This window comes from Somniosus microcephalus, unplaced genomic scaffold, assembly GCF_052327205.1.
Source record: "Somniosus microcephalus isolate GS21.2 unplaced genomic scaffold, FLI_Smic_1.0 unresolved_chr4, whole genome shotgun sequence".
Taxonomy (NCBI): Eukaryota; Metazoa; Chordata; class Chondrichthyes; order Squaliformes; family Somniosidae; genus Somniosus; species Somniosus microcephalus.
In genome coordinates this window covers 37,967,811-37,989,735 of record NW_028225182.1, presented here as the reverse complement: position 1 = coordinate 37,989,735, position 21,925 = coordinate 37,967,811, and the positions used below count along the sequence as shown (strand labels likewise).

At 53.1% G+C, this 21,925-nt stretch overlaps 1 protein-coding gene across 2 annotated transcripts in view; it reads left to right on the top strand.

Moving 5' to 3' along the window:
* Positions 1 to 21,925, top strand: part of LOC147090572 (uncharacterized) — a 51,535-nt gene that overhangs the window by 5,504 nt on the left and 24,106 nt on the right. For both annotated transcript variants that reach the window (XM_085977315.1, XM_085977314.1), the window contains exons 2-9: positions 1,649 to 1,733; positions 3,545 to 3,650; positions 5,527 to 5,713; positions 7,829 to 7,945; positions 11,986 to 12,102; positions 15,207 to 15,305; positions 16,992 to 17,228; positions 20,454 to 20,600. In XM_085977315.1, the coding sequence (XP_085833441.1) occupies positions 1,649 to 1,733; positions 3,545 to 3,650; positions 5,527 to 5,713; positions 7,829 to 7,945; positions 11,986 to 12,102; positions 15,207 to 15,305; positions 16,992 to 17,228; positions 20,454 to 20,600 (1,095 nt within the window). The remainder of the gene's footprint in view (positions 1 to 1,648; positions 1,734 to 3,544; positions 3,651 to 5,526; positions 5,714 to 7,828; positions 7,946 to 11,985; positions 12,103 to 15,206; positions 15,306 to 16,991; positions 17,229 to 20,453; positions 20,601 to 21,925) is intronic.

Below are 21,925 nucleotides of genomic sequence, written 5' to 3'. Positions count from 1 at the left end.
TGGCACCAGGGAGGCAACATAAGCATCCTGGAGTCACGTCTGTGTCCACAGAAACGACTGTGTTCCCCTAACCAATCACTATTGCTCTTCCACTCTTCTTCCTTCCCCTCCTGTGCAGCTGAGCCACCCGAGCTGCCGTGGCCTTGGCTCTGGCTGCTCTCCCCAGAGGAGCCATCACCCCCACCAGTTTCCAGAACTGTGAACTGGTTAGCGAGCGAGATGCACTCTGGGGATCCCTGCCCTACCTGCCTGATCCTCCTTCTCTGTCTGGTGGTCACCCATTCCCTCTCTGCCTGCGCATGCTGAGGCTGCGGGGTGACCACTTCTAGAAACGTGCTTTCCAAGTATTTCTCAGCCTCGCGGTTACACTGTAGTGACTCCAGCTGCCGCTCAAGCTCCGAAACCCGGAGCTCGAGTTGCTGCAGTTGGCGACACCTCCTGCGTACGTGGTCGTCCAGGCCGCAAGAAGCGTCCAGGACTTCCCGGGTGGCACAGGATGTGCACTCCATGGGATTGAGCTGCCCTGCCATGCCTCTATTTACCAGACTATGGAGGTAATTTAGCAGAAATAAACTTAACAAGCAACAGCTTACCCACCAATCAGCACTTCCCTCTATTAGATAGGTGTTATAAATCTCATCATTCATCAAGAAACTACTCGTGAAATAACGCTGGATGGCCAGCTGGTGGCGCCGTCCAAGGAGTATAAATACTCGGACGTCGGCCCCAGCTTTCCAGGGACATTTTGTAAGACTAGGAACTAGTGAAGTACAACTAGACCTCCATGTTCTGAAACAAGTTGATTAAAGCCTTGCTTTACGCTCAAACCAAGTGCGCAGTGAGTTTTATTATGTCAATAGGCTATGAACTACTTAGAAATATACTGAAAACAGATCAAAAAAGAAACTTGCCACAAATACTCACCTCTCGGCTCCCTTGTGCCAGCGACACCGTTGAATTCGGACGTCATTCTTTCGTTGTGTCGCTTGCCGACGGTCTCCCACGCAGGTAGTCCGCTCGCTCGGACTCCCTGCTCTCGACTCGTTGCAACCTGTGCGCCGTGTGGAACTTGGGTTCTGTCAACGGCACTTGCAGGCGGACAGCAGTGTAAATAACCGCGTGTACTACCGCAACGCGAAGGACAATCTGCTCCCGCACTTGCGGGGGGGGGAGCATTGGGATCTTTCTGCTCTTGTCCAGCAACGCTTTTCATTCGCTCTCGGGACAAGGGCGTCGCTGGCAAGGCCGGCATTTACTGCCCATCCCTAGTTGACCCGTACAACAGAGCGGCCTTGCTCGGTCACTTCAGAAGGCAGTTGAGAGTCGAGCACGTTGGTGTGGGGACTGGAGTCACGTGCAGGCCCAGAGCGGGTAAGGGTGGCAGGTTTCCTTCCCTGTAGGACATCAGTGAACCAGTTGAGCTTTTACGACAATCCGACTGCTTTACTTTTTACTGACGCCAGCTTTTCATTTCCAGATTTTATGAAACTGAATTCAGATTCTCAAACTGCCAGGAGGGGATTTGAACTGGCAATCTCTGGATGATTAGATCAGGCCCTCGGGTTACTAGCCCAGTACACTACCTTGGAAAGGGAGTGCGAGTCTAACTCTCTCTCTCTGCTCACCCTTCTCCCTTGTCCCCATGCAGGTTGGATCCAGGCACATCTCGGAGATGGAGTTGGTGCGGTCCCACCTTCAGAACATGTTGATGCTCTCTCGGGATCTCGCCTACCGTGAGTATCCAGCTGCACCTCGCAGGCTGGTCCGTAGAGGGAGGGCAAGCACGGGGTAAATGCCGCGGCGCGAGAGTACTTTCGCCCCTGTTAGTTTGTGCCTGTTGCGTTCCTCCCGTGATGGGTCCGGCGAGTTTGTGCAGTGAGTGGCTGAGCTCGCCTATCCCGTCCCAGGTTCAACCAATGGCTGAGTTTGCTCATCTCAGCTAGGGAACTAGACGTAACATCTCCAAGTTTGCAGACGACACAAAGCTGGGTGGGCGTGTGTGCTGTGAGGAGGATGCCGAGAAACTCCAGTATGATTTGGACAGGTTGGGTGATGGGGCAGAAGCATGGCAGATGCAGTATATAATGTGGATAAATGCGAGGTTATCCACTTTGGTGGCAAAAACAGGAAGGCAGATTATTATCTGAACGGCAGTAGATTGGGAGAAGGGGACGTGCAACGAGACCTGGGTGTCCTTGTGCACCAGTCGCTGAAGGTAAGCATGCAGGTGCAGCAGGCGGTTAAGAAGGCAAATGGTATGTTGGCCTTCATAGCGAGAGGGTTTGAGTACAAGAACAAGGATGTCTTGCTACAGTTGTACAGGGCCTTGGTGAGACCACACCTTGAGTATTGTGTGCAGTTTTGGTCGCCTTAGCTGAGGAAGGATGTTCTTGCCATGGAGGGAGTGCAGCGAAGATTCACCAGACTGATACCTGGGATGGCAGGCATGACTTATGAGGAGATATTGGAGAGATTGGGCTTATATTCACTGGAGTTTAGAAAAATGAGAGGGGATCTCATTGAAACTTATAAAATTCTAACAGGACTAGACAGACTAGATGCAGGGAGGATGTTCCCGATGGCGGGGGAGTCCAGAACCAGGGGTCACAGTCTAAGGATAAGGGGTAAGCCATTTAGGACTGAGATGAGGAGGAATTTCTTCACCCAGAGAGTGGTGAACCTGTGGAATTCTCTACCACAGAAGGCAGTGGAGGCCAAGTCATTAAATATATTCAAGAAGGAGTTGGATATATTTCTTAAGGCTAAAGGGATCAAGGGATATGGGGAGAAGGCAGGGACAGGGTACTGAATTTGGATGATCAGCCATGATCTCATTAAATGGCGGAACAGGCTCGAGGGGCCGAGGGGCCGAATGGCCTACTCCTGCTCCTATCTTCTATGCTTCTATGAATTCAGCTCAGCACCCCGAAGGTTAGGGAGGGAGGCGGTGGGGGAACAAACCTCTCTCCTGAACGCTAGCCGGCGACCCCTTACTAGAAAGCGCGGGTAGACATCGCGCTAAGACAGGATTGGGGTGCCTCCTGTGGGGGCATAGCCCGCCAAGGCCGAACTGTCAATCCTCGCGCCTGAATAGTCGGTACTTGGGTGAGGTCCCGGAGGCTGCCTGGCAGCAGCGGTTCGAGCAAGGAGTCAGTGCCTTCTGGATAGGAGTGGAAAGAAATTTGATGGGGGTGGGGAATAGGTAACTACTGTTGGCGTGTTTGGATTGGCATTGGTAGTGCTCACATGAGAGAGGGACTTGTACGTACCTCTAACTGCCCATAAATATATCCAGTCGCATCCAGGCAAACCTCCAGTCTGGGCAGAGACCCGCTCAGTGGAGGCCAGCCGTGTCCCTGTGGCGGAAACAAGGCAGTAGCGTTAGGAACAGCTTTGTGGAGGCTGGAGATAAAAGGCCCCACCTCCCCGCCGGCTTCCGGTGGCCCCTGATAAAGGAGCAGCGGAGAAATTGAATGGCGCTCCTCCGCAACTTAACCCGGGCGTCATCTGGCTACGCGGGTGTAATTGTGTTCCCTTCCCGCAGGGGACGCTGCTGTCAGTCCAGTCTCTCCAACATTGGAACCGAAGGCAGCTGAGCAGCAAAGGGACGATGACTCGTTCGAGAGCGACTGCACCAGCACCTTGCTCAGGTGGGTGAAGAGTCTTTGCAAATAAACATCTTTTTATTCTTGTGGGGGGCATTGGAACGCTGCAAATGACTGCCCCGGTGTTCTTGGCCATGAGTGTTTGCGTCCGTGACGCCCACCCTCCCTCCAGTGGAGGGTTCTTGACTTGGGCTGGACCATCAGCTGAACAAAAGGCCTGCTGCTTCCTTACTTGGGGTGGGGGGGGGGGGGGCGTGGGAGGCCATGAGAAGGTAGCTGGGAACTGGGTGCTGCAAAGAAAGAAAGGACTTGCATTTCTCTCTCTTCTCTCAGGCAGTCCCTCGGAACCGAGGATGACTTGCTTCCACGTTAAAAATGAGTTCTCGGGTGACTGATGAGTCCGATGCGGGACCTACAGTCATTTCTACAGCGCCTTTCACAACTTTATCGCAAGGGGGTTGGAGTATAAGAGTAAGGAAGTCTTGCTACAATTGTACAGGGCTTTGGTGAGACCACGCCTGGAGTACTGGGCACAGTTATGGTCTCCTTATCTAAGGAAGGATATACTTGCCTTGGAGGCGATGCAACGAAGGTTCACTAGATTGATTCCTGGGATGAGAGGGCTGTCCTATGATGAGAGATTGTGTAGAATGGGCCGATACTCTCTGGAGTTTAGAAGAATCTTTTAGAAGGTGATCTCATTGAAACATACAAGATTCTGAGGGGGATTGACAGGGTAGATGCTGAGAGACTGTTTCCCCCTGGCTGGAGTGTCTAGAACCAGGGGGCACAGTCTCGGGATAAGGGGTCGGCCATTTAAGACTGAGATGAGGAGGAATTTCTTCACTCGGGGTTGTGAATTTGGAAAATCTCTGCCCCAGAGGGCTGTGGATGCTCGGTCGTTGAGTATATTCAAGACTGAGATCGATAGATTTTTGGACTCTCGGGGAATCGAGGGATATGGGGATCGGGCCAGAAAGTGGAGTTGAGGTCGATTTTCAGCCATGATCTTATTGAATGGCGGAGCAGGCTCGAGGGGATGAATGGCCGACTCCCTACTTCTTATGTTCAGGATGTCCCAAAGAAGTACTTTTGAAGTGTAGTCGCGATTGTAATGTGGGAAATGCGGCAGCCAATTTGCGCGCAGCAAGGTCCCACAAACAGCAATGAGTGTGACATTGGTCGAGGAATAAATATTAACCGCAGGACACCGGGGAGAAGCCTCTCGCTCTTCTTCGAAATAGTGGCCGTGGGATCTTTTATGTCCACCTGTGAGAGCAGATGGGGCCTCGGTTTAATGTCTCAATCCGAAAGACGGCACCTCCGACAGTGCGGCGCTCCCTCAGTACTGCCCCTCCGACAGTGCGGCGCGGCCCCTCCGACAGTGCGGCGCGGCCCCTCCGACAGTGCGGCGCTGCCCCTCCGACAGTGCGGCGCTCCCTCAGTGCTGGCACTGGACACGTCAGCCTGGATTATGTGCTCAAGTCTGTGGAATGGGACTTGAACCCACAGCCTTCTGACTCGGCGTCGAGAGTGCGACCCATTGAGTGCAGTTTGACAGCACCAAGCTAAGGCCCCTCTGGCTGTAAGGACCCAGTACGAAATTAATTGGGCAGTCTCCGCTTAATTCCTAGCGAGCACGAGCATGTGGCATAGAAAAGAGAAGCTGTAATCAACAATAATTAGCTCTAATTGACCTGGGGACCTGTTTAGACCATTTACCCCGCTGGGTGCGTGAGCAGTGGCTTTAAAGAGACAAGCCCACTGAACATCGCATGTGTGTTCCAGGCCCCAGATTACCCAGGAGCCACGCCACAGGAGATCCACGCTCATCTTTTATAACTCGGGTTTTCTTAATCCAAGCTCTCTCTTTGACGGGTTTGAAGTAACGGGCTTGACCCACCTGCTTTCCTCATTTCAGCGCTAAACCGTTCCAGGAGATTTCCGTGTCGCCGCCGGTGCCCATCCTGGGATTCGACGAAGCTGTTCTCTTCCCTCGGTATTCCCGCATGCGGCTTGGGACGGGAGCAGGGCCGGCGTCTGAATCCTCCCTCTACGAGCATCAGATCCTGAAGGACACCCTCGATAAAGAGCGCACGAGGAGAAAGGTAAGGAATGGCGCCCCGCAGCAACAACAGCAACCCTTCCACCTCGCTTCCAGCTTCTCAAAAGCCTCCTCCCAAACCCATCTTTTCCACTGCCATCTCTTCTCATTCTCAACAACAACAACAGCTTGCATTTATGCCGCGCCTTTAACATCGTAAAACGTCCCAAAGCGTTTCACAGGAGCGTTTATCAAACAAAAATTTGACACTGAGCCACGTAAAGAAATACAGGAAACTTTCGATTTACCGGCACCTAAATAACCGGAAATCTCGGTTAACCGGCAAAATTCAGGAGTAGGTTCAAGTAAGTTTTATTACTTGCCTTCCTCCATCTGTTGCTGTGCAAGGGTGTGGCTGCAGCTGTTGCTAAGCCACAGAGACGCTTGGAACTTTTGGCCATTGTTCTGAACCTGTTGCTAAGCAACAGGGTTTGTTGCTTTATACGGAGCTCTCGGCTCCGTATCTTTTACTATAGCTTTCGGTTATCCGGTATTTTTGATGAACTGGCACCACGTCGGTCCCGGATTTAAAAAAAAAAAGTTTCCTGTATTGGGACAGGTGACCAAAAGCTGGGTCAACGAGGCCGGTTTTAAGGAGCGCCTTAAAGGAGGAAAGAAAGGCGGAGAGGTTTAGGGAGGGAATTCCAGAGCTTAGGGCCCAGGCAGCTGAAGGCACGGCTGCCAATGGTGGAGCGATGGAAATCAGGGATACGCCAGTAAAATATCAGCCGTACCTTGATGGCGATGTGCGCTTGACGATAGTTTGGGTCAAATGGGTCAGATTGCCGCAACTGCACTTTTTATTGAAAAAAAAAAAAAAAAAAAATTTGTTCCTGGTATGTGGGCGTCGCTGGCAAGGCCAGCATTTACTGCCCATCTCTAATTGCCCTTGAGAAGGTGGTGGTGAGCCGCCGCCTTGAACCGCTGCAGTCCATGTGGTGAAGGTGCTCCCACAGTGCTGTTGGGGAGGGAGTTCCAGGACTTTGACCCAGCGACGATGAAGGAACGGCCGATATATTTCCAAGTCTGGATGGTGTGTGACTTGGAGGTGGTGGTGTTCCCATGCACCTGCTGCCCATGTCCTTCTAGGTGGAAGAGGTCGCGGGTTTGGGAGGTGTCGTCGAAGAAGCCTTGGCGAGTTGCTGCAGTGCATCTTGTAGATGGTACACACTGCAGCCACGGTGCGCCGGTGGTGGAGGGAGTGAATGTTTAAGGTGGTGGATGGGGTGCCGATCAAGTGGACTGTTTTTTCCTGGATGGTGTCGAGCTTCTTGAGTGTTGGAGCAGCACTCATCCAGGCAAGTGGAGAGTATTCCATCACACTCCTGACTTGGGCCTTGTAGATGTGGAAAGGCTTTCGGGAGTCAGGAGATGAGACACTCGCCGCAGAATACCCAACCAAGGACATGAAATGCATTGTATAAATGCAGATTTCTCTCTTTCTTGCTGCCATATACATCTGAAGTCCCTTAGTCATCATGACTCTGTCCCTCTGTTGCTCGGAATCAGTCTTGTGGCTCCTCTAGGGATTAAACATAGAAACACAGAAGATAGGAGCAGGAGTAGGCCATTCGGCCCCTTGAGCCTGTTCCACCATTCAATGAGATCATGGCTGATCATCCAAATTCAGTACCCTGTCCCTGCTTTCTCCCCATATCCCTTGATCCCCTTAGCCTTAAGAAATATATCTAACTCCTCCTTGAATATATTGAATGAATTGGCCTCAACTGCTTTGTGTGGCAGAGAATTCCACAGGTTCACCACTCTCTGGGTGAAGAAATTCCTCCTCATCTCAGTCCTAAATGGCTGACCCCTTATCCTTAGACTGTGACCCCTGGTTCTGGACTCCTCCGCCATCGGGAACATCCTTCCTGCATCTAGTCTGTCTAGTCCTGTTAGAATTTTATAAGTTTCAATGAGATCCCCTTTCATTCTTCTAAACTCCAGCGAATATAAGCCTAATCGACCCAATCTCTCTTCATACGCCATTCCTGCCATCCCGGGTATCAGTCTGGTGAATCTTAGCTGCACTCCCTCCATGGCAAGAACATCCTTCCTCAGATAAATGTTGAGACTCGGCGCTCTGATTGTTGTTTTTTTTTGCCCTGTTTAATCTCAGCACTGTGAGAGGCAGATTCAGACCCTGCAGAACAAGATCTTGGAGCTCCAGCAGCAATTGGCCGTGGCAGTGTCAGCTGACCGGAAGAAAGACATCATGATCGAACAGCTGGATAAGGTACGAGGGGCAACGGTTTAAAATTTCAGCATCGCTTCCCTCTAACCACCGGTCAATGCAGGGAATAGTTGTGTAATAAGTTGAAGTGGGCAGTATCAGTCGGCTCAAGAGACAATCTTCTGATGATGGGCCAGGAGCATTAGGCACCGGAGTAGACCATTCAACCTCTCGGGACTGCTCCGCCATTATAGAATCATAAGGACATAAATAGGAGCAGGAGTCGGCCATTCGGCCCCTCTCGCCTGCTCCGCCATTCAATAGGATCATGGCTGATCTTCTACATCACTTTCCCACCCTATCCCCATATCCCTTGATTCCCTTAGTATCGAAAAATCTATTGATCTTAGCCTTGAATATACTCAATGACTGAGCCTCCACAGCCCTCTGGAGTAGAGAATTCCAAAGATTCACCACCCTCTGAGTGAAGAAATTCATAGAAACATAGAAGATAGGAGCAGGAGTAGGCCATTCGGCCCCTCGAGCCTGCGCCGCCATTCAATGCGATCATGGCTGATCATCCAAATTCAGTACCCTGTCCCTGCTTTCTCCCCATATCCCTTGATCCCTTTAGCCTTAAGAAATATATCCAACTCCTTCTTGAATATATTTAATGAATTGGCCTCTACTGCCTTCTGTGGTAGAGAATTCCACAGGTTCACCACTCTCTGGGTGAAGAAATTCCTCATTTCTGTCCTAAATGGCCTACCCCTTATCCTTAGACTGTGACCCCTGGTTCTGGACTCCCCGACCATCGGGAACATCCTTCCTGCATCTAGTCTGTCTAGTCCTGCCAGAATTTTATAAGTTTCAATGAGATCCCCTCTCATTCTTCTAAACTCCAGCGAGTACAAGCCCAATCGACCCAATCTCTCCTCCATACGTCATTCCTGCCATCCCAGGTATCAGCCTTGTGAGTCTTCGCTGCACTCCCTCCATGGCAAGAACATCCTTCCTCAGATAAGGCGACCAAAACTGCACACAATACTCAAGGTGTGGTCTCACCAAGGCCCTGTACAACTGCAGCAAGACATCCTTGTTCCTGTACTCAAACCCTCTCGCTACGAAGGCCAACATACCATTTGCCTTCTTCCTTGTCTCAGTCCTAAATGGCCGACCCCTTATCCTGAGACTATGGGGGTGATTTTGTCAATGGGGGCGCGTTGGAGGTGGGACTGCTGCTTGTCGGGTTTGAGTCCCACCTCCATCGCGTTCTGGCCAACCCACGCTTATTTTCCCTTGACTGACCCTGTTAAGCCCACCCAGCGGGCTCAGCAGGCCAATTAAGGGAAAGCCGGTTACAGAGAACGTCAGCGTATGACGTTTCATCTGTCAAACATTTTTGACAGATGAATTGTCATCATTTGACAGCTCTGTGAAGCTGTCAAACACTGACATTCTCTGTTGTTTGATGAGTCCTTGTATTCAAGGCTCATCAAACCTCTTTCTTTAGCAGAAATTAGATGGTTGTTGCATCGGAGAATACAGCAGCAACCATCTGTCATCTCTGCCGGTGAGACGTGAGACTCTCCGCATCCCCAACGTTTGAAGCCTGCAGGAAGAAACAAAGGTAAGTAAACTTTTTCTATCACTTTCCACTCACCTCACATACTCACCTCGCCACACTTGCCCCCATCACTTACCTCCACAGCGCACTTTTGCACCCCTCCGACCCCCGCAGACCCACTGCTCGCCTCGGTGACACTGCCGGGGTTTCCCGACGTCGGAAAGCCCGCACCTCTGGTGGAAAAATGGGGATAATTCTCTTAACTGCCTGTTAGCTACCTGTTAACGGGCAGTTAAGTGGCTGTAATCCCCTTCCCGCCTCCAGGAGACGGTACCCAGCACGGGTCGGGTACTCGCCTCCGGGGAAGATGGCACGGAGGCGGGTTGGGGGCGAGACGGGCACCCGCCCCCAGATTCTGCCATTTTCCTGGCAGTCCCGCCTCTAAACCCGCCTCCCCAGGGCTGGCAAGATCGCGCCCTATGACTCCCTAGTCGTAGACCCTCCAGTCAGGGGAAACGGCCTCTCAGCATCTACCATTGTCAAGCCCTCAAGAATTTTTTACATTTCAATGAGTCCTCGTTCTTCTAAACTCGAGGGAATATCGGCCTAGTCTACTCCATCTCCCCTCATATAGGGAGAGCTCCCCTGCTCTTCTTCGAAATAGTGGCCGTGAGATCTTTCACGTCCGCCTGAGAGAGCAGACGGGGCCTCGGTTTAACGTCTCATCCCAAAGTCAGCACCTCAGCACTGCGCTGGGAGTGTCGGCCTGGATTATGTGCTCAAGTCTCTGGAGTGGGACTTGAACCCACAGCCTTCTGACTCGAGAGGCGAGAGAGAGAGAGCTGCCCACTGAGCCAAGGCTAACGCAGAGGAGGTGAGGGGGGGAATCGAAGGCTATGAGCTGCCGCCAAGAACGAGTCAGAGTAGGAAATGGTGCGATAGGTCTTGATCTCTGCGCAATGACCATATAATAATAATAATCAACTTTATTGTCATTGTTAGTGCACAAGTGCAGTACAACGAAATGTAGGCTTGCAGCTCCCGAGAGTGTACATTTAGATTAAGACATTTAAACATTCAACATTCATTTGGCTTGTAATACATTAACATAACCATAATAAAGTGCATTGGCAGATGTGCAGGCTTTAGAGTTTATTTGTGGAGTTCAGTAGGATGACAGCCCTGGGAAAGAAGCTGTTCCTAAATCTGGTCGTACGGGTGCGAATGCATCTGTAGCGTCTCCCAGATGGCAGGAGGGCGAACAGACTGTGGCTGGGGTGGGTAGGGTCTTTGATGATGGACCGTGACCTCCGTAAACAGCGTTTCTGGTATATGTGCTCTATGGTCGGTAGCCGGGTGCCGGTAATGCGTTGGGCAGTTTTGACTACCCGCTGCAGGGCTTTCCGGTCATAGTAGCTACAGCTGCCATACCATACTGTGATACAGTTCGTCAGGATGCTCTCTATTGTGCAGCGGTAAAAGTTAGAGGGGATCAGGGGTGACAGGTTACATCCCTTCAGCCTCCTTAGGAAATATAGGCGCTGCTGGGCCTTCTTCACGAGAGAGGAGGTGTTGAGGGACCAGGAGAGGTCTTCTGTGATGGGGAGGAAAAATTCACTATCGCCCATTTTGGGGCGCTAATATCGGCTGGGCGCAAAGTTTAACGCCTGGCGCTAATTATCGCCTCCCAGTGCAAAATTGGCCTCTGTCGCCCCCTGGAGGTGGTTTGAGCATTAAATCAGGCGCTACACACCTCTCTTAAGGCGCAGACGTCAGGGAGCGAGGCGCTACCTCAGAACGCTACCGAAGCTCAGGCGATGACCGTTACCATGGAAGCCAGACTGATACTGTCCAGTTCTTAAAGGGGAGGGGCCATCTATCTGGCCAGCCACTCCCTGCTCGTTACAGCCTTGAATCTCGGCCCGGAGAGACCTCTAAAGCAATTGTGTTGGAAGCACTAATGGATAGGCCCAGGGAAAGAGCTCGGCGCTTAGGAACCTCAAAAGTGGTGCCGAGGGCCAAAACTCCTTAGGACAGCGTTAAAACCAAAAATTTGGCCGACAAGAAAAGGCAGGAAGCGCCCGCCTTTAAATAGCGCTCCCCCAGCCCCTTCCCGACTTGAAAACGTTCCCTTCTACCTGTCGTTCCTAGCGGCAGGCACTAAGGCAGTGGGCGCCACTCAATATCCAGTCCGGGGCGTTGCACGCTCGACTGACGTCACGATCTGCCGTTGCAGATCGTGGCGGTAGAGTTTAGCGCCGCTGCAAAACGGATGGTCAATTTTGCAAGCGGCGCTAACATCGCCGTGCCAGGGCGCTACCAGGAGGCGCAAAGCAACCAAATTCCCCCCCCCCCCCCCTCAAAGTATTTGGAGCTTAGGAGGGCCTAGAGAGGACATTTCAGAGGTGCACCAATGTTGTGGTGTGAAAATCTGGGTTCTTGAAAGGATTAGCCTATCTGTCAACGTAAAAATGAAGTCGCTCTCTTACGTTTATTGTGTGGAAATATTTGTGTTTTTTTTTCTCTCCACGGGCAGACTCTGGTGAAGGTGGTGGAGGGCTGGAAGAAACATGACGCGGAGAAGTCCGAAGCCATGAGGCAACTGCAGGAGGAGCACGAGGCTGCGGAGAAGGGCCGGAGCAAGCAGCAGCAGGTAGGGCACTCAACAAGTAGGGGGCGCAGTTCGGGGAAGTCGGCGCTCACGTAACCGCTGAGGAAATGCTACTCTTGGCGGAAGAGGGGGGGCGAAACCCGTGGCCTTTTGAGACTTCTGCCTCTGAATCCTCTTGCAATGGGTGTCCATGCGCTCCCCATCCCCCCACCACCACCAATGGTGGCCAAACCGTCCGCCATCTTGGGGCCCCATTCGCTGGAACTCCCCCTCCCCGCCGAAACCCCTCCACCTTGTCAAAAACCTCCTCCAAACCCACCTTTTCCACTGGGATCTCTTCTAATTCTCAGCAACAACTTGTATTTATATAGCGCCTTTAACACTGTAAAACGTCCCAAGGCGCTTCACAGGAGCGATTACCAAACAAAATTTGACACCGAGCCACATAAGGAGAAATTAGGGCAAATGACCAAAAGCTTGGTCAAAGAGGTAGGTTTTAAGGAGCGTCTTGAAGCTGGAGAGAGAGGTTTAGGGAGGGAATTCCAGAGCTGAATTCTCCCACTTCTGCCTGGCCTCCATTTCCCCTCTGTGCAGCGCCTTGGGGTGACGTCCACGTTGAAGTTTTTGAGACTCTCTCTCCTCGTGGCAGTCGTGCCAAGTTTGTTTGGGGGGGGGAGATCTCTGGTCTGGGGTTCACGGTGAACTTTTGAAGCAGGGTGTTGATGTTCCAGTGTAGTTACACTGCTCCGCCCCGGGGCTACAGATTGACGCACAAATGTGTCCGATGAGGCAACACGTTTTTCAAGTAATTCTGTGCGACAGGGACCCCCGTCTTTTTGTGTTTGTTCTTGGGATGTGGGCGTCGCTGGCAGGGCCAGCATTTATTGCCCATCCCTAATTGCCCTGGAGAAGGTGGTGGTGAGCCGCCTTCTTGAACCGCTGCAGTCCGTGTGGTGAAGTTACTCCCACAATGCTGTTAGGGAGGGAGTTCCAGGATTTTGACCCAGCAACGATGAAGGAACGGCCGATATATTTCCAAGTTAGGATGGTGTGTGTGACTTGGAGGGGAACTTGGAGCTGGTGGTGTTCCCATGCGCCTGCTGCCCTTGTCCTTCTAGGTGGGAAGAGGTCGCGGGTTTGGGAGGTGCTGCCGAAGAAGCCTTGGCGAGTTGCTGCAGTGCATCTTGTAGATGGTACACACTGCAGCCACGGTGCGCCGGTGGTGGAGGGAGTGAATGTTTAAGGTGGTGGATGGGGTGCCAATCAAGTGGGCTGCTTTGTCCTGGATGGAGTCGAGCTTCTTGAGTGTTGTTGGAGCTGCACTCATCCAGGCAAGTGGAGAGTATTCCATCACACTCCTGACTTGTGCCTTGTAGATGGTGGAAAGGCTTTGGGGAGTCAGGAGGTGAGACAATCGCCGCAGAATACCCAACCTCTGACCTGCTCTTGCAGCCACAGTATTTATGTGGCTGGTCCAGTTGAGTTTCTGGTCAATGGTGACCCCCAGGATGTTGATGCAGGTTGTCCCTCCACAGATGTTGAGAAAGAATAGTGTGAAAATAATCTCTTACTTGTGTGGAGGTTGTATTACTATGACTTTTTTTCCTCTCTATGTCGAGTCTCCCCTTTACCAGGGAGGTGCTCTGTTAGCATTTATCGTTGAACTTTCTATCGGGAATCTCCCAGTTAGGTATCTGGGCCAATCGCGAGGACGCGATGTTTTGCGCAGGGAGTTCTGATCTGGAACTCACTGCCTGAAAGGGCGGCGGTGGTAGCAGATTTAAAAGGGCAATTGGATTTAGACTTGAAGAGGAAATATTTGCAGGGCTACGGGGAAAGGGCGGCGGGGGGGGGAGTGGGACTAATTGGAGAGCTCTTTCAACGAGCCGGCACAGGCACGCTGGGCCAAATGGCCTCCTCCTGTGCGTGAATGATGAGTGCTGACTGGTGAAGCTTGGACTGAAAACCCACTGCGCTGTCTGGGCGTCGCTGTGTGCTTGGTGATGGAGTTGTGCACAGGAAATCTCGGGCAGAGTGACGTTAATATTCATTTTACAAGTTGGGGATTTGGTCAATAAGAGGTTCATTGTGGTGGGTTGGGAGGGGCGGGGGTGGTCGAGAAAACATTTTCCGCTAATCTGCGGATTGCACGGAACGTACAAAAACAGGCCATTCGACCCAACTGGTCCGTGCCGATGTTTATGCTCCACATGAGCCTCCTCCCACCCAACTTCATCTCGCCCTATCAGCATCTCCTTAAGAACATAGCGTCCTTCCATTCCTTTCCCCTTAAAGGTCTCTATGCGATTTGCTTGAACCACTCACTGTGGTGGTTCAGGGTATCATAGAATAGTTACAGGACAGAAGGAGGCCATTCGGCCCGGCGAGCCCGTGCCGGCTCTCCAAGAGCACTTCAGCCAGTCCCACTCCCCCGCCCTTTCCCCGGAGCCCTGAAAATTTTATTTCTTCAGCTACTTATCCAACTCCCTTTTGAAAGACACGATTGAGTCCGCCTCCACCGCCCTCTCGGGCAGTGCATTCCAGATCCTAACCACTCGCTGAGTAAAAAGTTTCTCCACATGTCGCCTTTGGTTCTTCTGCCAATCACCTTAAATCTGTGTCCTCTGGTTCTCCAGCCTTCTGCCAATGGGAACAGTTTCTCTCTATCTACTCTGTCCAGACCCCTCATGATTTTGAACACCTCTATCAAATCTCCTCTCAATCTTCTCTGCTCTAAGGAGAACAACCCCAGCTTCTCCAGTCTATCCACGTAACTGAAGTCCCTCATCCCTGGAACCATTCTGGCAAATCTTTTCTGCACCCTCTCTAAGGCCTTCACATCCTTCCTAAAGTGCAGGGCCCAGAATTGGACGCAGTTGAGGCCGAACCAGTGTTTTATAAAAGCTCGACATAACTTCCTTGCTTTTGTACCCTTATCAACTAGGTTCGGGTCATTGCCCCAGGTTGGAAGGGCTCTCGTTGATCTGTGGGGAGCCTTCGCTCTGTGTGGCTCTTGCTGGAGGCTTGTTGGGGCCCATTGAGCCACTCGCTCGGGAGGAGTCGCTGCCTTCTGGAGATAAAGCATAAAAGGCATCTGGTCAGAACAAGAAAATAAAAGTAACGCTGGGTTTCTGCTTCTCTTCCAGGCGCTGTTCAACCTTGAGCGCCGTTTATCCCAAGCAAACCAAATTCTGGCCAAGGAACAGCATGAGAAGGGCCTGCTGGAGAAGGAGAGGGGCTTGTTGGTAAGGGCAATGCCGTACCCGACTGACTGTAGGTTTGTGGGACAGCAGCTTTACAAAATAAATCCCAACGCAGGCGTCAGCCAGGGCTCAGTGGGTAGCACTGCAGGGACTTGAGCACGTAATCCAGGGCGACACTCCCAGTGCAGTACTGAGGGAGCGCCGCACTGTCGGAGGGGTGGTACTGAGGGAGCGCCGCACTGTCGGAGGGGCAGTACTGAGGGAGCGCCGCACTGTCGGAGGGGCAGTACTGAGGGAGCGCCGCACTGTCGGAGGGGCAGTACTGAGGGAGCGCCGCACTGTCGGAGGGGCAGTACTGAGGGAGCGCCGCACTGTCGGAGGGGTGGTACTGTGGTAGCGCTGCACTGTCAGAGGGTCAGTACTGAAGGAGTGCTGCAGTGTCGGAGGGGCGGTACTGAGGGAGCGCCGCACTGTCGGAGGAGCCGTCTTTTCGGATGAGACGTTAAACCGAGGCCCCCTCTGTTCTGGCAGTGTCAGCCTGGAATATGTGCGCCAGTCCCTGGATGCAACTTGAACTCACGACCTTCTGACTCCGAAGCCAGAATGCTATCCCACTGAGCCACGGCCAACTCCGTGCTGTATCAGACGCAGGAGCCCGGCCCAGTTTTCCCTTTCCTTGCGCTGGGACATTGAGGTCAAATATAAGAGGACCCGTCACTGCCCAGTCTGCGATTAGCTAACTGGACACGGCCCAGGGATTGACCCCGGGGCCTGCCTGGTCTGAATGGTGGTGTAAGGATGTCAGAACTAGGAGCAGGAGTAGGCCACACGGCCCCTCGAGCCTGCTCCGCCATTCAGTAAGATCATGGCTGATCATCGACCTCAACTCCACTTTCCCGCCCGATTCCCCGTATCCCTTAATTCCCCATGAGTCCAAAAATCCATCGATGTCAGCCTTGAATATACTCAACCACTGAGCCTCCACTTCCCTCTGAGGTCGAGAATTCCAAAGATTCACCACCCTCTGGGCGAAGAAATTTCTCGTCCTCTCAATCCTAAATGGCCGACCCCTTATTCTGAGACTGTGACCCCTGGTTCTAGACTCCCCAGCCAGGGGAAATGTCCTCCCTGCATCTACCCTGTCAAGCCCTGTAAGAATTTTATACGTACAAGTGCATTTGGTACGTTTGACTGAAAAGAGTCTTTGGCTGAAGCAGAAAGAAAGACTTGCATTTCTCCCGCACCTTTCACGACCACCGGACGTCCCAAAGCGCTTTACAGCCAATGAAGTACTTTTGAAGTGTGGCCACTGTTGAAATGTGGGAAACGCGGCAGCTAATTTGCACACAGCAAGCTCCCACAAACAGCAATGTGATGATGACCAGATCATCTGTGTTTTTGTTGTGTTGATTTGAGGGATAAACATTGGCCTCAGGACACCGGGGGGGGAAACTCCCTAGATCATCTTCGAAATAGTAGCCATGGGATCTTTTACGTCCACCTGAGAGGGCAGTCGGGGCCCTCGGTTTAACGTCTCATCCGACACGAACCCGCAACCTTCTAACTCCGAGGCGAGAAGGCGACCCACTGGGCCACGGCAGACACTGGCACTGAATCAGGGACTGTAACATTGAGCAATGACTTATTTACAGTAAAATAGCAACGGAAATAAAGCATTAGTTGATCCATCTCCCTTCCCCCCTCCCCCTTTTATTTTTCGGCCTGCAGGAGGAGGAGAGCGGGAAGCTGCGGAAGGTTCTGGAGACGGAGCAGCAGCGCTGCCTGAAGCTGCAGGGCGGGTGCGACAAGGCAGAGAGCGGCAGGCTGCACGAGCGCCAGCAGGCCGAGGCCCTGCGCGCCAAGCTGGGAGAGGAGCGCGAGGCCGGCGCCCGGCGCGAGCAGCAGCTGGAACAGAGGAACGCACGACGAGAGGAGGAGCTGGAAAAGCAGCTCGAGAAAGAGAAGGTGAGGCGGGGCGGGGTGGCGGGCGGCGTTACCAAGCACCTGGCCGTCGGCAAACCCAAGCTTTCCCTATGTGTAGTCTAAAAGTGCAAGGGAGATACTTTCCGTATCAACAATGTGTGTTTAAGAAGTTAAAAACAGAAAATGCTGGAGATACTCAGCAGGTCAGGCGGCATCTGTGAAGAGAGAAACAGAGTTAACGTTTCAGGTCGATGACCCTTCGTCAGAACTGGAAAAAAGCAGGTAATGGAACAGATTTTTAAGCAAGTGTAGGAACTGGGAACTGGGGTAGGGAATGAAAGAACAAAAGGGAAGGTGTGTGACAGGATAGAAGGCAGGAGAGGTTAAGAGACATTGAGAATATTCAAGGCAAGAGGAGATGGTAATGGGACAGGTTCAGAAACAAAGGATGGCTCTAGATGAAGTGTAAATTGCGCTGGCAGAATGAAAGACAGCTGCCATGTGGGAGAGAAGAAAAGAAAACATAAACAAACAAACAAAAAAAAGTGTGGAACAAATATATATATATTGGCCCAGAAATTCGGGTCCCCACGGGTGAGTACGCACGGGGTACTCACGCGTAGGCCCAAGAAAGCGCGGGTTTCCTGCATGCACTGCGCACGCGCGGGAAACCGGCACTTCCGATCCTCTGAACGAAGGGGTTCAGAGGTCGAACGCGTGCGCAGGAGAGGTTACGCGTGCGCATCGAACTTCGTTTTTTTTTTTGCAGGTTTTCCCGGGATCGTAAGCCTGCAGTATTTAGACATGTAAAAAGCAGGCATAAGGCCTGCTTTTTACAAGGTAAGTGGTCAATTAATTAAAATTAAAACATTTTTTCCACAGGTTTATTATTTTTAAATACTTTAAAGCAAGGTAAGATTATTTTTAGCCCCGTTAGAATATAAAATTCTTTTTTTCAAAAATTTAAATTATTGTTTAAAATAGTTATTTAATGTAATTTATAGTTTTAAAATGTGTGATTTAAAAAAAAAAAAAAAAAAAAAAAAAAATTTTTTGAAGGTTTACTGCTATTTTGGGGCCGTAGTATTCATAAGTTTTGACCCTGTCAATCTTATGAATGGGCTTTTCCCTCCTCCGATTGGCTCCCCATGGCCCACGTGATCCCAGGGGACGCATTGAACTAACTACGCCCCTGGGATACGCAAGCACTGCGCGCCGGCAGCTGGACCAGGCTCAGGATCGGAATTTCACGGGGCCCACAGCTCAACGGCCGGCGCACAAGGTAAGTGCAGGTCGGGGGCTTGCACCCGCGGGAAGCCCCCAACCCGAATTTCTGGGCCAAGATATATATATAATAGGGGTCGAGGTTATGGTCTGAAATTTTTGAACTCTACGTTGAGTCCAGAAGGCTGTAAAGTGCCTCATCGAAAGATGGGGTGCTGTTCCTCGAGCTTACGCTGAGCTTCAGCGGAACAATGCAAGAGGCCGAGGACGGAGAGGTCCGAGTGGGAGAGCAGCGGAGAATTCAAGTGACAGGCGACCGGCAGCTCGGGGTCACCCTTAAGGACTGAACGGAGGTGTTCCGCATGTGTGTTTAAGAAGAGCTGGTCTTTAGTTCAGAGAATCGTCCAGTGCAGGAGGAGCCCACTCGGCCCATCGTGCATCTGCCGCTTCTTTGAGACAGCGCTCCAATTAGTCCCACTCTGCCCCGCTCTTTCCCCACAGCCATGCAAATTTTTCCCCTTCGAGTATTTTTCCAATTCCCCTTTTGAAAGTTACTATTGAATCTGCTTCCACCGCCCTTTCAAGCAGCACGTTCCAGATCATAACTTGCTGTGTAAAAAAAAAAAAAAAAAAAAGACCTTAAATCTGTGTCCTCTGGTTACCGACCCTCCTGCCTGTGGAAACAGTGCATTCCAGTTGAGTTTGAAGAACACAAGGAGTAGAGGGTCATGAATTCTCTGCCCCAGAGACCGGTGGAGGCTGTGTCATTGAATATATTCAAGGTGGAGATAGACAGTGCGGTGCTCCCTCAGTACTGCCCCTCCAACAGTGCGGCGCTCCCTCAGTACTGCCCCTCCAACAGTGCGGCGCTCCCTCAGTACCGCCCCTCCGACAGTGCGGCGCTCCCTCCGTACCGCCCCTCCGACAGTGCGGCGCTCCCTCCGTACCGCCCCTCCGACAGTGCGGCGCTCCCTCCGTACCGCCCCTCCGACAGTGCGGCGCTCCCTCCGTACCGCCCCTCCGACAGTGCGGCGCTCCCTCCGTACCGCCCCTCCGACAGTGCGGCGCTCCCTCCGTACCGCCCCTCCGACAGTGCGGCGCTCCCTCTGTACCGCCCCTCCGACAGTGCGGCGCTCCCTCCGTACCGCCCCTCCGACAGTGCGGCGCTCCCTCCGTACCGCCCCTCCGACAGTGCGGCGCTCCCTCCGTACCGCCCCTCCGACAGTGCGGCGCTCCCTCAGTACCGCCCCTCCGACAGTGCGGCGCTCCCTCAGTACCGCCCCTCCGACAGTGCGGCGCTCCCTCAGTACCGCCCCTCCGACAGTGCGGCGCTCCCTCAGTACCGCCCCTCCGACAGTGCGGCGCTCCCTCAGTACCGCCCCTCCGACAGTGCGGCGCTCCCTCAGTACCGCCCCTCCGACAGTGCGGCGCTCCCTCAGTACCGCCCCTCCGACAGTGCGGCGCTCCCTCAGTACCGCCCCTCCGACAGTGCGGCGCTCCCTCAGTACCGCCCCTGCGACAGTGCGGCGCTCCCTCAGTACCGCCCCTCCGACAGTGCGGCGCTCCCTCAGCACCGCCCCTCCGACAGTGCGGCGCTCCCTCAGCACCGCCCCTCCGACAGTGCGGCGCTCCCTCAGCACCGCCCCTCCGACAGTGCGGCGCTCCCTCAGCACCGCCCCTCCGACAGTGCGGCGCTCCCTCAGCACCGCCCCTCCGACAGTGCGGCGCTCCCTCAGCACCGCCCCTCCGACAGTGCGGCGCTCCCTCAGCACCGCCCCTCTGACAGTGCGGCGCTCCCTCAGCACCGCCCCTCCGACAGTGCGGCGCTCCCTCAGCACCGCCCCTCCGATTCAACTATACTCTACAGCCCTCTGGGGCAGAGAATTCCAAAGATTCGCCACCCTCTGAGTGAAGAAATTTCTCCTTGTCTCAGTCCTAAATGGCCGACCCCTTATTCTGAGCCCGTGACCCCCGGCTTTAGACAGGGGGAAACATCCTCTCAACATCAACCTCTCAACATCTGCCTTTGTTATCATTGGACAGGCGAGCGCTCAGCGTGAGGCACAGCGAGGGCGAGACGCGCAGGAGGTTCTCTCGTCCGTCCAAGCCGACCTGCAGCAGCTAGAAATTGAGTTGGACACCGTCAAACGAGATAAGGAAAACCTGCAGATGGAGCTCAGCCTGGTGAAGGTGAAGCGCGTGTGAGCGCGGGGATCTTTTCCTGATGTCTGTCGATAAGGACACTGTCCTGTGTGAGATCGGGGCTGTGCGGGCCGGGGCGGCTCCAAGTCCGGCCCTTGGTCCGTCCTGAGGCTGCTTGATCTCCCTATCTGGTGCTCAATTGGACTCGGTGCTCCTGGACCAGCGAGGGGAGAAAGCCAGCCGAAAGCCAGCCAGAGGTTCCCGCTGGTGGCCAGTGAGCCCGGAGGGTGAGGTCGGGTGTGCGGTTTTTATTTTATTCATTCACCGGGAGGCGGGCGACGCCAGCATTTATTGCCCATCCCTAATCGCCCTGGAGAAGGTGGTGGAGAGCCGCCGCCTTGAACCGCTGCCGCCCCTGTGGAGTATACTTCTTTTGTAGTGGCTCGCTCGGCCGTTTCCGAAGGAGCAGCTAAGAGTCAACCGCATCGCTGCGGGGTCTGGAGTCGCGTATCGGCCAGACCGGGTAAGGGTGGCAGATTTCCATCCCTCAAGGGCGTCAGTGACGGGTTTTTAATGACAATCCGGAGACAGTACCAAAGTTTCGTGGTCGCCATTACCGACACACTAGCTTTTTTACAATTCCAGATTTATTTAATTAACTGAATTTAAATTGCCCCAGCCGCCGTGGTGGCGGGATTTGAACTCTCGTCTGCCAACCCTGGATTACAAGTCCAGTAACATAACCGCTAGGCTACCCGTACCAGTGCGTGCGGAGGGTACGGCGGTGTGTGCATATACTGGCGAGCAATTTCATTTGGGCCGCGCGGCCCCTTTAATATTCCGCGTTTGTGTGTTTTTTTTCCCCAATTTAAAAACCGGCTCACAGGCTGCGCGGGTCCCCAAGAGCGGCGTGCAGCTTAAAGGCACCATTGCTGGCAAGGGGTAAAATATAGAGAGACCAAGGGGGGGGGAAAATGAATTTGCTTTGCGCCTCCTGGTAGTGCCCGGGCGCGGGGATGTTTGCGCCGCTCGCGAAATTGACCAGACATTTTGCGGCGGCACTAAACACTACCGCCACGCTCTCCTGCGCCCGCAGATCGTGGCGTCAGTCGAGCGTGCAACGTCCCGGACCGGATATTGAGTGGCGTCCCTTGCCTTACCGCCTGCCGCTGGCAACGTCAGGTAGAGGGGAACGTTTTGCAGTTGGGAAGGGACTAGGGGAGCGCTATTTAAAGGCGACCGCTTCCTGCCTTTTTTTGCCAGCGATATTTTTGCACCACGCATTCTGAGAGAGAGAGAGAGCGAGAGAGAGAGACTTCTGGAGGTATTCAACGCTGTGTGAAGGAGTTTTGGGTACTGAGCAGCACTTTGCA